This window comes from Chelonoidis abingdonii, chromosome 2 (genome assembly GCF_003597395.2).
Source record: "Chelonoidis abingdonii isolate Lonesome George chromosome 2, CheloAbing_2.0, whole genome shotgun sequence".
NCBI classification, from domain to species: domain Eukaryota; kingdom Metazoa; phylum Chordata; order Testudines; family Testudinidae; genus Chelonoidis; species Chelonoidis abingdonii.
Genome location: NC_133770.1, coordinates 109,125,228 through 109,141,929, shown reverse-complemented (window position 1 = coordinate 109,141,929; position 16,702 = coordinate 109,125,228). Strand labels below are relative to the sequence as shown.

The 16,702-nt window shown below is 43.8% G+C and overlaps 1 protein-coding gene across 2 annotated transcripts in view; it reads right to left on the bottom strand.

The window, feature by feature from the left end:
- Positions 1 to 16,702, bottom strand: part of VWC2 (von Willebrand factor C domain containing 2) — an 81,282-nt gene that overhangs the window by 56,349 nt on the left and 8,231 nt on the right. For both annotated transcript variants that reach the window (XR_012655256.1, XM_032800297.2), the window contains exon 2: positions 15,823 to 15,952. Coding sequence is in view for 1 of the 2 variants with exons in the window: in XM_032800297.2 (XP_032656188.1) it covers positions 15,823 to 15,952 (130 nt within the window). In the remaining variant the exon portion in view is untranslated. The remainder of the gene's footprint in view (positions 1 to 15,822; positions 15,953 to 16,702) is intronic.

Below are 16,702 nucleotides of genomic sequence, written 5' to 3'. Positions count from 1 at the left end.
TTTTTTAAAGAAGAATTAATGGACCTGGTTTTCCTGTCACCTATGCTGGGGCAACAATCACGCCACCAAAAAAATCAAGGGAATTATACTAGTGTAGGAGAGATTTTAAGAGGTGTTTAAACACACTTTATATGAACACAGCTCTAAAAAAAATAAAGATTTCTTTTACTCCTTTCTTACATACACCCTGTTCCCTTTCTTGTACTATTTCTTAGCAGTAATATCATTATTTACTGAGAAGATATTGAATATTGTAATAAATACGGCACATTTCACAGCAAGAAGGCCAACAACAGAACACTACTTAAAAACAGAATTAGAGGTTTTACACATTACTCCTTTTGTGATGTGAAGCTCGGATTCCTGAAAGACGAACTCACAGGATAGTTGCATTTGCGGCACACTACAACTCTCATACACCTATTGTGCACTCGGGCTACACAGAGAGCCGCTACTGATGCGCCACTCATTCAGGTTCCATAGGCACAGTATAGAACAGATAGGTATGCTACAGGAAATCAAGCGTAGACTGGAAAAAAGAATTTTGCCCTAAAGCAGAGGTGGGCAAACTACAGCCCACAGGCCACATCCGGCCTGCAGGACCGTCCTGCCTGGCCCCTGAGCACCCGGCTGGGGAGGCTAGCCCCCAACCCCTGCCCTGCTGTCCCCTCTCCCCCACAGCCTCAGCATGCCTCACCGCCAAGGCTCTGGTCCGCCGCTCCTGCCAGGCAGCGCAACGGTGTGGCTGGCTCCAGCATGGTAAGGGGGTAGGCAGTCCCAGGGGGCAGTCAGGGGACAGGAAGCAGGGGACGGTTGGATGGGATGGAAGTTCTGCAGAGGGCGATCAGGCGACGGGGAAGAGGGTAGGGGTTGGATAGGCATGGGAGTTCCAGGGGGCTTGCCGGGGGCGGGGATTGGCTGGGGGTGCGGTGAGGGGGGAGGTTCCAGGAGGGGACGGTCAGAGGACAAGGAGCAGGGGCGGGGAGCAGTCAGGGGGCGGGACGTGGGAGGGGGTGGAGAGGAGGCGGGACTCAGGCTGTTTGGGGAGGCATAGACTTCCCTACCCAGCCCTCCATACAGTTTTGCGACCCCAATGTGGCCCTCGGGCCAAAAAGTTAGCCCACCCCTGCCCTAAAGGCAGATGTAAATTATCTTAATGCTGACCACTAGTGCTGTGAGGTAGGAATTTTCTTTTGGAGGTGCTGCTGGATTCAACACTACTAGGAATGCATCTCTGTACTGTTACAATTGGTAAGATTTTTCTCTGAAGTTGGCACCCTTAATTGCTCCATAAATTCACGCCCACTTCAAGGAGTATGCAATTAAAGATGAATTTCAAAGCAATTCTATATTAGTTATTATCCTGGCACTACAGGCCCATACATAGGCTCTTGGAACCATGATTAAATCAGAATTTCAAGTGTCATTTAAAACACACACACACACACACACCACAGCAATAAGTCTTTGGCCCTCATAATTGTGAGGACAAAACATAACCTTGAAAATAGAAACCAAGCACAACTGATGCAGTGATATCTGCAGACAGCCTAAAACAATTGCTCTGAGAGGAGTGAACTGCCCCATTCATCTCTATGGATTGTTAACACCAAGACCCGCTGCTCGGGGCATCCCATACCACCACTCCAAGGAAAGACTCTACTGTTGCAGGAAGAGACGAGTGCTGTGTGCCTGGTCCGTCCACTCAAGCAAATATACTATGGCTACTGAGGTAAGTACTGGGAGGGGAGGGGAGGGGGGAAGAGTGCCTTCATCTCCTGCCTGCCACCTGCTCCTCTCAGGGAATGGAAAAGGCCTCTACCATCACTCCTAGGGAGGAGAAGGGAGTCCCATGCTGCTGTCTCTGCTTTTCTGGGAGGGAAGGGGGTCTCCTGCTACTGCCATTCCAAGTCGGGGGTGGGGGGGGAGAGGAGGAGGAGGAGGAGGATCTGGGGGAATGAGCCAGGAGGCCCCCCATGCGGTGATATACCTACTGCCCCAGACTGCCTTAATCCATTCTTGGGGTTTGCAAACTGATGTACAAAGAGTGACTCCCACCTCACCCAAATCCTTTTTTCTTTCTCTGTTTTCTCTATTAGAAAGTTTACTTCTGCTTTTTGCTGGAGAGCCTGATAAGATTTGTAGAGGGCACAGGCTGGGCGGTGGGAGAGAGACAGGTCACAAATGGCAACGAAGGTGTCTTTAAATGCGTCTTTCACATATCTAAATCTTCAAATCAGGTTACAGCCTCATGTGACATCATTCTTCGACTCCTCCACAGATCTTGCCTGCAGTCCTCCAGCAAAGAAAAAGAAGCCGTGATCATTTAAAAGTAGTAGATCATTAGGAGCAACGCACGGCAAAAATAAAAATTGCTTTGGTTCCCCGTTATCTTTAACAGATACACTGGTTTTAAAGAATTGAACCAATTCTCACATTAAATCAACCAGGAAAAACTGGGGACCCATCTGAACATCAAGACAAGAGAGCCAGGAATTGATCTTGGGACCGCTCTCCAAACCCTCCCCCCAACCAGAGAATATTATAATGATGTGAATTCTGAAAAAAAATTCCTCTTCCTGATCCTGGCAAACACATCACACCCTCAGAATAAATGGTACAACATTGATAACATTCTCCTCTGTTGAAAGATCTGCCAACCATAAACTCAAGGTGCTGTTTTCTCACTATCATACATATATGCAAGTCCCACTGTCTTACTCTACTGGCGAGTAGGTAGGGTGCTGAAATATACAAAAAACTTGTTCTCTGAAGCATTTGGCATAAGGGTTCTTATATATTACATCTCCCCACCAGCTCACAACAAAACGGAAGGACATCATGGCTTGCTCTCACACACCCACAAACCAAATCACAACCAGCAGATCTAATATTTGGGCTGCCAACTCTTGACATGCCAATAGCATTTTAATACCACCAGGCTCTACTGGAAACTTTCAAAGAAATTTTTCCAAGAAATTTCTGCTGTATTTATGATCTTTGTACTAAGGACAGAAATGCCTGTGCGTTTGGGCTTGATGTCATAAACACAGTCTAGCTTGAACCTAAGCATTACTATTAAGTAAATAGTCATTCCCATATGTTAATAATGCTGCCAGTCCCCTGTCTAAATCAGTTCATTAAGAATATCTCAAGCTAGCAAGCTGCCATTACTAGAAAATAATTAGTATTCTTTCTTGGGGCTGCACGTTTCTCTCTCACACAGACATAAGCAGTAACTGCACACATTGTATGATTTCTTTGGTATTTAGACCTCTTTAATTTACCCTTCTGAAGATCATTTTAAATACTGAAGTGCTATACCAAGGAGACCCCATCACTCAGTAAGGGCAGAGTTAAGCTGTGCGCATAGTGATTATACAGCAATTCACAGCTGACCTGCTTTTAGGTCATTTCAGTAAAGCTTGATGGAATCCCTGAAAGGAGAACATGTCAAAAGACATTCTCATTAGCTATTTTCTCCACCATCTGCTTGGTCTGAATGCCTTGAAGGCCTCTTTTTAGAATGTACTTTTTGTGTCCCATGACACATCAGAATGATGATGCAACGCACATGTGAGAAAAAGACCACTATATTAAAGCTAAGACTCGCAGTAACCATTAGTAACAAAAGACATTTATTCCCAAGCAAAAATTTGATTGGGCTGGAATTAAGGTAGCCCAGAAATACCAATCACATTTCTGAAAAGTGCCTTAAAAAATGCAATTTAAAAGGAAAACATAAAATTTAGAAAGCCTGAAAATCTGAAGCTATGATTCCATGGGTTTAAAAACAAATAGACCTCCCCTTCCACCATAAGGAACAGTCATGCAATAACATGTTAATGGGAGAAGTTTCTTCCTGCCTCCAGTCTCTGTAGCATGAGGGTTGATATCCCTCAGATATTTTTATATTAGTGTAACTGGAGGTATTTTTTAATCATTTATATCAAAGGTCTTTTTTTCCCCCATAATTTAAGTAAATACTGTGAATTAATAATGTGTGTCAGTATTTTAGACTGGCTAATTACAAGCTGCATTAAAAACACTATTATCTATGTTATCTTTCATTTTCATTGAATCATCCCTTAATTTTATAGATCAGTGTTTCCCAAACTTGGGATGCCGCTTGTGTTGGGAAAGCCCCTGGCAGGCCGGGTCGGTTTGTGTACCTGCCGCGTCCGCAGGTCTGGTCAATCGTGGCTCCCACTGGCTGCAGTTCGCCACTCCAGACCAATGGGAGCAGCTGGAAGCAGTGGCCAGTATGTCCCTCGGCCTGCACCACTTGCGGCAGCTCCCATTGGCTTGGGGCAGCGAACCACGGCCAGTGGGAGCCGCGGCCGGACCTGCGGACGCAGCAGGTACATAAACCGGCCCGGCCCACCAGGGTCTTTCCCTACACAAGCGGCGTCCCAAGTTCGGGAAACACTGTTATAGATTAACAGTTTCCAAAGACAGAAGGGACCATTTAGTTTGATCTCCTGTGTAATACAGGCCATAGATCTTCTCCAAAATAATTCTGGAAATGTTTTTGTTTTCTTAAAGAAAAACAAACAGAAAACCCAAACTATCCAATCTTGATTTTAAAATAGTCAGTGATGGAAAATCCACCATGGCACTTGGTAAACTGTTCAAGTGGTGAACCACCCTCTCTGTCAAAAATATGCAGAGCTGTCCCTAGGATTTATGGGACCCTAAGCACTATTTATTAACTGGTGCCCCTATGCCTGACAGCAATCCGGGCTCACAGCCTGGGGGGCAGGAGGGGAAAGACGACCCAGCAAAGGATATCGAGCTGCCCGGCCCGCCTCATGGTGAAGAGAGTCACAGTTCCCCGCAGAGACCCCCGTACCCTCTCACTCACGCAGAATGCGTGGTGCTGAGACAATTGGCTCTGTGAATACAGTCCAGCCTAAGGAAACTGCAGCATGTGCTGGGTGTGCAGGAGCCGATCTGCTCTTACCTACTGTCATGGGAGAAGCTACTGCTTGGGGAGGCTAGCTCCCCAGCCCACCTCTTCTGCCTGTGGCTCCACCCATACTCCACTCCTGCTCCGCCCCTTGCCCTGCCCCACTCTGCCCCAGGCCCTTCCCTCTCCCCACAGTCTCCCTCTTCTCTTCCTTCCCCCACCCTGCTCACCCCCTTCCAGCCAAATCCCTGAATCCAAATGAAGGAAATGACATTTGAAAAAAGCCACTCCTGCAATTTCTTTCTAAAGAAAATGGAGCATGTTTTCCACTGCATGCCAGATGGTGAAGACTGGACATGCAGAAGGTACCTAATTAAAAGCACTAAATTTGAGAATAAAAAGTGCTAGTCACAGGTTTTTTGATATATCCTGAAGTTTGTCAGAGATTTATTTGCAAAAATTTTGTTGTAGGGCAAGTCAGCTGTCTTGCTGAATACAACATTAAATATTATGGAATACATGATGCAGCTCTTCTCTGTTTTACATTTTCTTAATCAGTATTTCTAATCTGATTTTATATTTTAAATTACTTTTAAGCCTTCATAAAGTAATCATTCCAGATTACTAAATATTTAACTCACTGAAACAAAGACATTATTTTAAATTAATCAGTCACAGAGGTTTAGTGTGTTCATAACAATGTTCATTGCTTTTAGAAAAAGGGAACACTCATTTACTTTGCTTGATCTCCATAACAATAGACATGTTTATGAAATTTCACCAACTTTAAAAAATGTTTCCAAAGATTTTAGGCATAATAAAGGATTTTATATCTTACTAAGGCAGTGATTTTGCTGGAGGGTTCTCTTAAAACTAGTTCATCAAATAGTCAGAAGTAAAGAAAGGGAAACTCCTTTGTCCCACTATCTGGAAGGAAAGGGGTATTGTCCCTTTAAGGGCTTTCTTCAACAGGGATGTGAAGGGAGAAAGGGATGGACAGAAAGGACAGGACAGCTTTGGGAGCAAGTTTTTTGTACTATAATAATTAAAAATAAAATGTATATTTTAAATTAGGGTGGTCTTTTGAAGGATTTATTTAAAAAACTTTATGTCTGAAGATCCAAGCATTTAAGGCTAAAGATGAATACTCAGATTGTGCATCTAAAAATCTACGGAGGATTTTTTTTAGAGATGTGATTTTATAATCTTCACCAACACACTAATGAAATATTTTTAAAGCAAATTTTAAACTAAGGTCCTGTAGACTAACATATTTGAGTAAATATTACAGTAATGCACCACTGTCTGTCAGTAAATTCAGAAACTGACACTATATACCTGTGGGTTGGCAAATGCCTGTTAAATGGCTTCATTACCACTTGAATGGCTCTTTAACATTTTCAGTGTTGTGCTAATAGGTCTGGCAGGCTGGAAGACTTTTTCCACTTTGAAGGGCTTGTCTACACTGCCACTTTACAGCACTGTAACTTTCTTGCTCAGGGACATGAAAAAACACTCCCCCCTGCCCCCCAAGCGCTGTAAGTTTCAGTGCTGCCAAATGCCAGTCTAGACAGTGTACCAGCACTGGCAGCTATTCCCCTCGTGCAGCTGTTTTGTTTGTTTTAAGAGCTTTAGCATTGCCAGTGGAGACGTGCCCTAAGTTACTAGATTCTCTCCGGAGGAAGACTCACCACGCTGCAGCAGCAGCCAGCTGTGGGAGCCTGCAGGAAGGGTCAGCACAGGGATAGGAAGAGACGGGCGGGTGGACACTAAGACCCAGGGGTACCCCAAATTTTCAGGTTCCCTACAAAGCCTCATATGCTGCATATGCCTAAGGATGGGCCTGAAAACGTGCACCATATTTTCAGCCTGAATTTGTCTAGCTTCAACTTCCAGTTATTGGATCATGTTACACCTTTCTCTGCTAGAGAGATGAGCACAGTTAAATATTTGTTCCCCATGTAGGTACTTATAAACTGTAATCAAGTCACCCCTTAACCTTCTCTTTGTTAAGCTAAAGAGATTGAACTCCTTGAGTCTATCACCCAATGGCAAATTTTCCTAAACCTTTAATCATTCTTGTGGCTCTTCTCTGAACCTTCTCCAATTTTTCAATTTTTTTTTTTTTTTGTTTTAGGAGGAGAGAGGAATTCCCGATGGATCCTGTCTACACTATCTCCTCTCTAAACTCTAGAGTCCTAGTTTCTCCTCATAGAGAAATCTTTTTATGTCTATCATTTTTTCTGCCCTTCCCTTCAATTTCTGCTCTATCCTTTTGAAGAGAGGTGGTCAACACTAAAGCATCCATTAAACAGGAAGGAGACGTAAATAATGGTATAATATTTCTAGTATATCTATATGTTTCGTAATGCAGCCTAACAGGTTTATATTAAGTAGTTCACAAGCTCAGGATCTTTTTTTACCGAGTGGTTACAGTTATATCAGAGGCCACAAGTATATTCAAATAATTCCTTTCAATGTGAATTATCTAATACTTGCATACACTGAATTTCATCAGCCATTGTGTTACTCAGTTACCTAGCTTATTAAGATCCTTATGAAATGTCTTATAATCCTCTTTAGGACAGTAACTCATCACTTAACGCTGTAGTTACATTTCTGAAAAATGCAACTTTATGTGAAACGATGTTAAGCGAATCCAATTTCCCCACGATAATTAATGTAAATGGCAGGAGTTAGGTTCCAGGGAAAAAAAAATTTTGCCAGACAAAAGGCATTATACACATTTTAAACAAGCAATTTAATACTACAGTCATCACTGCTGACTATGAAGCTTGGTTGAGGTGGTGGAGTCTGAGAGTGGAAAAGGATGGATTGTCCTGCTGTTCCTTTTGCTGTTCCTGCAAGCACAGGCACTGACTTTGCCGGTGGCAGGGGGCTCAACCCTTGTCCCATCCACTCCACCCCTTCCCCCAAGCCTCCATCCTTGACTGCCTCTTCTCCCCCCTCCCCCCCGACTTCCTCTCCCTTTATTTCTCACACTACATCCTCGCTCCTGCCCGTGGCAATCAGCTGGCTTGTAGCAGTACCATTCTCACAGGTAGATTCTCACAGATTTAGTTGGGGTTGGTCCTGCTTTGAGCAGGGGGTTGGACTAGATGACCTCCTGAGGTCCCTTCCAACTCTAATCTTCTATGATTTAGGTGGGAGGAGAGAGGACTCGGCGCACAGGCTCCCCCTCCGTCCCGTACCTCCTGCCCGTGGCAATCAACTGGTTTGCAGTGCTCAGGAACCAGGGGAGGGAGAGGGAGCCTGTACACTGAATCCTTGCTCCTCCCCCTCCCCCAATCTCCTAAACGCTGCAAACCAGCTGATTGCCACGGGCAGGAGGCGGGGCGGGGTGGAGGTGCTGATCTGTGGGATTTGCCAGCAAGCGGGAGGCATAGGGAAGCTGCCAGCTGTGGCAAAAGCAGGTAACCAAACAACATAATAGGGGAGCATTGCACAACTTTAAATAAGCATGTTCCCTAATTGATCAGCAACATAACAACAAAACAACATTAACCAGGAGGACTTTAAGTGAGGAGTTCCTGTATTCACTAATATAAATAAGTTAGAGAGAACACATATGAACATAAGAATGGCCATACTGAGTCAGACCAATGGTCCATGTAGACCAGTATCCTGTCTTCTGACAGTAACCACTACCAGATGCTCCAGAGGAAATGAACAGAACTGGACAATAGAGAGTAATCCATCCAGTCATCTAGGCCCAGCTTCTAACAGTCAGAGCTTTAGGGACACTCCTAGCCTAGTGTTGCAGACCAGACCATCTTGGCTAATAGCCATTGATCAACATATCCTTCATGAACTTATCTAATTCTTCTCTGAACCCAGTTATACTTTTGGCCTTCACAACCTCACCTAGCAATGAGTTCCATAGGCTAACTGTGTGGTTAGTCTATGGAAATACCGTATTTTTCGCTCCATAAGACGCACTTTTTTCCTCCTCAAAAGTAAGGGGAAATGTCTGCGCGTCTTATGGAGCAAATGTGTGGTCCTAGAGCCGAATCGCCCAAGTGCAGGGGCGAAAAGCGGATCGTGCGGCACGGAGGAGGGAAGGCTGCAGAGAGGAGGCTGCTGGGGTTCCTGCATCAGGTCTGTCCGGCGGCGTGCTGCTTCCCCGCTCGTCGCCTAGCAACTGGCAGCTCCCTGACCCCGGGGGGGGGCAGGGGGGGTGCCGGGTCGCGGCGGCTCCCTGACCCCGGGGCGGGGGGGGCGCCCTGGGCTGCGGCGGTGGCTCCCTGACCCCGGGGCGGGGGGGCGCGCCCTGGGCTGCCGGGTCGCGGCCGCGGCTCCCTGACCCCGGTAGGTGCGTCTTATGGTCGGGTGCGTCTTATGGAGCGAAAAATACGGTACTTCCTTATGTTCGTTTTAAACTTGCTTCCTATTCATTTCATTGGGTGTCCCCTGGTTCTTGTATTATGTGACCAGGTAAATAATACTTCCCTATTCATTTTCTCCACACCTTGCATTCATCATTATTTTATAGACCTCTCGAGTCTCCAGCTGGTGGTAGCAGTACAGCTGGGCAGAAATATCACCTGTCTCCTAACACAGGAGTCTGATGTCAGAGAGGTAAGGAAATTCCCATGATGCACCACTTAAGCAATAAGAATGGACAGGGAGTGTGTTATTACTGGTAAGATACATTAACAAAGATTGAGACAAAAAAAAAAAAAAGGCAGCACTCCCTCAACCAGGCATAATTCACTCATACACAAACACCCCCCTACCGCTTTCTGTGGCCTTGTTAATGTTGTAGCAGAGAAATCCTGCTTTGATGGGCTTCATCAGATGTGTCAGAGCAGGGTTCTGTGTACTTCACATGCTATACCAATCCAACCATCTCATGCCCATTCAGAAAACTGGGAAATCCACAAACAGTAAAGTGAGAAGAGTTACGTTTAAAAAAAAAAAAAAAAAATGTTTTTCAGTACAATACACCTAAACCACCATTATCAATATTCATAGTTTTAAGAAAGTTATATACCTTTTAAAAAAAAAAAATCTATAAAAGCAGCAAAGAGTCCTGTGGCACCTTATAGACTAACAGGCATATAGGAGCATGAACTTCGTTGGACGTATTCACCCACAAAAGTTCATGCTCCTATATGCCTGTTAGTCTATAAGGTGCCACAGGACTCTTGGCTACTGTCACTTCAGTGTGCACTGAGTCATTTGGTGCCTCAGCGCAGTAATAGGGATAAAATTCAAGTATTTCTGCTTCAAACGATAAACGACAATATGTGTTATCAATATAGGTTTTGTGACACAGTAGGGCAGCTCTGTTCATTACACAATTCTCTATTCCTTTTGCTGCTATTCAAGCGATGTATTGAAATAAGGTCTCTCTCACATTCCAGCATCTTTTTCTGTTTAAGCCCACCGTGAAGTCATAGGGCTCCATTTGTGACATAGAAAGGTGCCATGAAAATGATTGTGATGCTGCAGAATAAGCCTTATAACTTCACTGCAGTATCAAATACAAACAGAAAATAGTTTGTGTAGTGTGGGGGAAAACTTAGCCAGGGCAGAAATAACTAATAAGAAAATATGGCAAAGATAGTTCTGGAAAACCTATGAAGAAACTGCTTTTTATGTTTTAATAGAATATTTTACATCCCCCCCTCCATTCAACTATAAAAGTTCTACTTTAAATATTAAACGCTATTGTAGCTGTTCCAATTGTCCTTGTATGCATGAACAGAAAGACAAGATGTTACATCCTTAGGGCCATATACTGCTGTCTGTTCACACCAGAACCCCCACTGAAATCAATTTGGCTTCCCAGTATTGAAAAATTTAACTTTCTTCATCCCTGTAATGCATTTGAGCCCAAAGTGATTGGATAATTTGGCTAAGTTCTGGATAAGTTTCCAAACTTTGGAGTCCTTATCCAAACTGATTCTTTTGAAGTTTGCCAATCGATTTCCCTGTAAATTAATGTGACGTTGCATCCCATAATGCTTTATAGAAATATGCTTATGAGTGTAAATGACATAACTAGAATATGTTTTATGCTAAATACGCCATGTAACATCTTTGCAAAGGTTATGATCTACTGAATATATTCATCTTATTTGTATGCATGTATCATATTTATATCTGAAGTTATGAGCTTTGGCTCTACGCTTGTATTTAAACTGTTTGCTATAGGAAGCACATAGAACAGATTTGGTCAACTTAGTGTGAAGGGGACATTCAAGTAATTGGGAGTGCTTAACTAACAATGGACTTTGGAGACGCCAATCCACATCTGAGCTTTCCTGGGAATGTTCAAACTAAGGGTATGGCTACACTTGGAATTTCAAAGCACTGCCGCGGCAGTGCTTTGAAGTGTGACTGTGGTCGGAGTGGCAGTGCTGGGAGAGAGCTCTCCCAGCGCTGCACGTAAACCACATTCTCTACGGGTGTAGCGTGCAGCGCTGGGAGCCGCACTCCCAGCGCTGCCGCCCTGATTACACTGACGCTTTATAGCACTGTATCTTGCAGCGCTCAGGGGGGTGTTTTTTCACACCCTTGAGTATGAAAGTTGCAATGCTGTGAAGTGTGAGTGTAGCCATACCCTAACATGTAAACAGCAGCATCGGCCTGCAAAAAGCTGAATCATTCATACACATGTGATTTGCCCTGGTGGCTAGCGACCCCATCTTGTGACTGTGATGTTGCACAGGAGAGGATATAAGAGGCCCTGAAAGCCCCTCCATTTTGTGTTCAGCTAGCTCAAAAGATAACTTCTCTACCCCAAAGAGATGCCTGAAAGAAACTGGAACAAATGACAGTAACTACAGGTGTGTGAGTGATTGCTGGACCCAGACTAGAAGGAGTTTAGTCAGCCAAAGCAGCTTATTGGAACATCTCTTAGGGTGATTTACATCTGCATTTAGTTTCTTACTGTATTAGGCTTAGACCTGTGTGTTTTACTTTATTTTGCTTGGTAACTTACCTCGTTCTGTCTGTTATTACTTGAAACCACTTAAATCCTACTTTTTATATTTAATAAAAATCACTTTTTACTTATTAATTAACCCAGAGCAAGTAATTAATTCCTGGGGGAGCAAACAACTGTGCATCTCTCTCTGTCAGTGTTATGGACGGAGAACAATTTATGAGTTTATCCTCTATAAGCTTTATGTAAAATGGATTTATTTGGGGTTTGGACCCTATTGTGAACTGGGTATCTGGGTGCTAGAGACAGAAGCACTTTTTAAGCTGTTTTCAGTTAAGCAGCTTTTGGGGGACGTGGTTCAGACCTGGGTCTGTGTTTGTAGCAGGGTAGTATGTCTGGCACAACGAGGCAGGGTATTGAAGTCCCAAGCTGGCAGGGAAAACAGGCTCAGAGGTAGTCCCAGCACATCAGGTGGCAGTCCCAAGGGGGTTTCCGTGACCTGGCCTGTCACAGAATCTAATGTAGTGTAGACTTTAAATACTCTGGCATAAGTTCCCTAAGAGACCTTATGGAGGACAGGACATGTACAGGTCTGCTCTTACATGCCATGCCCTCACTCCCTTCCTCCTGCATCAGCAATCATCTCTATAGCATGAGGCAATAGAGCTGCCAGCCTCCTTCAGCTATCTGCTGGCTGAGATCTAGGAGACAGGTATTAACTGCACTTTGTTTTGGATGCTGCCTTAGCTACAGTAAGGAAGAAAATCTCTGGGGAGTCTTAGAAAGAAATGTCTTTGGATCTTAAAATTTATCCTTTTTTCCCTGCCTCCATTTGGGGTACTGATTTAATTGAAGTCCTATCGACACAGGCACCAGGCTCTCCATTAACTTAAATGGAGTGGCAACCTTTCAAGTGAGAGCCACATTTATGGAAATGCCTATTAGAGTACTTGTATTGACAATAAAAGCAAAACAGACAATCAAGATAATTCAATGATAAAAGATAATTCACTTTGCAACGTTGAAAAAAAAAATGAAGACAAAAGAAACCAGCCACAAGTAGTAACAAATGCCCATCCCTTTGCGAGTGAAAAGGGAATCCTATGCTAGTTATTCTATTTTTTTATATGGCTGAATTGTATTCCAGAAATGTGTCTGTTGGATACTGATCTAATACTGCCAGAAATAAGGAGTAAATCCACTGAAGTCAATAGAATTATACCAGTGTAAAAATAAAATGAAATAAAGAATCAGGTTGTTATACTTTAGTGCAGGTAAACTAATTTATCAGCTGCCTGAAGTGTCCCAGGCTTCTTTAATTAATCCAGTAAAACCTGGCATTATAGTAATCATTTTTGTTGAACCTTGGGGGGTACAGTGCAGCTACATTCTTGTTGTATACCTGATAGCCGAAGCTGCAAATCTTTCAGATCTTCGCCAGCATGGTATCTCAAGCAATGTCAGGGATTTTAACCAAGATCAACACTGAGGGTCTCAGCAGCTAAATGCTCCCTTCTTCCAGTTGCTACCTTCCAAACTTGGGAGATTACATCTGTGCTTTCAGGAGACATATTGACTTCCTTTCTACCAGCTGGTTCCTTATGTTCATTCTCTGGGCACCTCCCTCTCTGAGGTGAGGGAGGCTAATGAGTACAGAGGTCTGCTCTCTTGGGGCGGGGTGTTCAATCCTCTAACCAACCGTGTCAGGAAATCTGAAAGTCTCAGGGAATCCATTCAGAGAGCCAGACCCTGCCCCACTTCCTCCTCCTGGCCCACTCACGGTCAAGCTATCATTGGTAGGTACCCACCACTTTGCATTACCATTTTGTCTAGGGGGAAAAAAAATCATCACGCAGGAGTTACTGCTGCTTAGAGCTGCGTTAATACCTCCTGGGAAATCCATTGGAAAGGATGATGTGTATGTAGTGTATTGCTCTTTTAACCCAAACCCTCAGCGAGTATATTTACACAGCTGCTGGGAAGTGAGATTCACAGCTTGGGTAGACACTGGTGTGTGCTGGCTCTGCTCATGCTAGTGCATTAAAAATAGCAGTGCAGCTGAAGCAGCACAGGTAGACACTTGGACTAGCTACCCAAGATCAATCCCACCCAACTCTCTGGGTACATACTCTGGCATATGCTGAGCCACCACCTGTGCCACTGCAGCCACTCTGCTTGAGTTAACACGTTAAAAATAGCAGAGCTAATGCAGGTATGTCTATCTGTGCTGGGAATCACATCTCCCAGCTGCTGTATAGACCTACCCTGGGACAGGCTTCCTCCCTGCCACCACCAGTCTGTGCTAGCAGCTACAAACAATACAGCATATACTGAAAGGAAATACCTGTATGGGTGTGTCTCCTGTCATTCTAAACAACTAAACACACTACAGGGACCTAGAGGACTGGCCATGTGTCACATCCTCAGGTCCTGTATCCTGTCTTGGACAGTGGTTGACACCTAGGAAGGAGCTGCTCAAGCCTTTCCCTGCTGCCAGAGTCTCCACTGATGGAATCTGTCCGGGTGGAGGAAAAGACTCAACAGTGGTACATCACATGGCTTAAAATAGCAGCGTAGATGGGGAGGCACTGCTTGGGTGAGTAGTGAGACATGTAGGATACATATCCACAGGGTTCAGATGCATCTTTGTGCTATTCACCTAAGCAGTGCCTCACCATCTACACTGCTATTTATACCCAGGCTAGGGGTGCATGCACTCTATGTACTCTTAGCAATGCCAAAAGAAGTATGCAGTGTAGACGTAACTTAAGAGAGTTCAATACAGTCTCTCTCCATCTAGCTTTTGCAGTTTTCATTAGTCTGCTTTTGCTAATGTAATGGCCCTATATATTATACAGAAATAACACAGGACAGCAAAATTATCTGAATAATTTTAAATGCTTTCCTCATTTTAAATATATAGTTTCATTTGATACTGCAGTATTCATTTTTATTAATAAGAAGTTATTTCTTTTTTATAAATGGTGAACTGGAGTATCATCATTTCTTCTTCTAAACAGATCAAGACTTTGATCTAATGCAAGCCTTGCTGGGAGCAGAGATTTTCTACCTACAATAGTTACAAAGAATATTCAATTAAACATGGAAGTTTAATTCATTTAGTTATGAAAATTAAATGAGCTCAATGAGGTACATTTGATTTGCCTCAGGAGGGAAAAAACACCTCTCTCCAAGGGAAGAAATATGAAGGTAAAATAAAACAAAATAATGGAAAGTTGGTGTCAGGACCCCAATATTGCACCAATTCTTAGGCAGCATCCTTAGATGATGCGCTGATCAGCTGCGCCTGACCAACAGCTCTAATGCTAAAGGCCTACAGCAGCCACACCCCAGGCCGACTGGATGGACAGGCAGCACTCACTGGGTGCCTGGGCTATACAAAGGCCCCAACTGGAAGAGGAAGCTGACTGAGCAACAGGTCGTTGCCTGCTGCCTAGACTGCCCTGCTGTTTCTACTGACCCTACCTTGTTGCCCTGCTGTCTCGCCTGATCCTGCCTCTCCAACAAACTGACCCAGTCCCTTGGATTGGATCCGCCAGCTACTGACCCCTGTGCAAACTCAGACCATTGCTCTGGACTGCCTGCAATATGGATTGACCACCTGGCTACTCGACCACTCATGCACCATCGACTAGAATTCAGGACTGCTGCCTAACCTGCCTCAGTCACTGGGCATTACAGTTGGGAGGAATCAAGGGCCTAGACTTGATATGCCACACAAGTCACATCCACAATGAACATATGCAGAACACACAACCAGAGACTGGTGTTGATGCCACACATAATTTTGGGGCAACAAAATCTTTGTGGATCATTATAAAAATCTACCCAGGTCAAGGAAAACATTTCCTTCAACACAACAGAGCTCTCTCATATTTCTGCGCATTTGCTTGGACAATTAACTTTCATTCAAAGAAATTTGAGCAACTAGTTGCTCTCTGAGAAAGGAAACCATCTGGACGTTGCACTAGTTACCTACCATTTTTGCAGATGGGGCAGCACTGATCTGGCTCATACACTGGATCCACACATTCAGTCTGAGGACAAGCAGACACTGTGCACAGCACTTCACCATTGGCTTCGCAACGGCATTTCTCACATGGGGAAACCTGAAACACAAATCCATTCATTTTTTAATTCATCCATTCAATATTCTCTCCCAGGCACCATAATGCCTTTCTTTGCCTCTCTCTCTTTTACATGCATCTTGTCTTCCACAGTTATTCAGACAAAAGTAGGGTTGCTGCAGTCTCAATTTAGGGCAGCAACCATGCTGGCCCCAGGCACTGTTCTGAATCCGTGCTCCAAATTGAGCAAAGCAAAAGGTTCTGAGGAAGAGAAAGTCATGTGAGACCATTAAGTAATAGTTGGAAGACATTCCCCCTGGCTCCAAGGATTGATGTGGGGTTTGTCTAGAGCTGGTCTTTTATTATACTAAAAGTAATTTTGATTTAAAATGGCTTTATGATTAAATTTTTCATTTTCTGTTTTTCTGATGAAAAAACCCAAACCTCAATATTTTCACAGGAAATTCAAACCAAAAAATGAAAAAATAAAAAATCTAAATTTCTTGTGAAAGCCAACTGGCATTTTCTATAACTACCAATATTTGAAGTGTACATGTAGGAAGATTTTGAGAGGAATAAAAAAACATGATTGGTTTAGAGGGGACAGTGGAAAAACCATAATTACTGAAACAAAAGTACGGTTTCTCTTAGGGCTTGACCCTACTCCTAGTGAAGTCAATGGGGAAACTCACATTGATTTAAATGGAGCAGGAGCAAGCCCCTAATTAGCAACATTTGGACATGCATGTGATTCTTATTTCCTGGATATGTAAAACACCCGCCACAATTTAA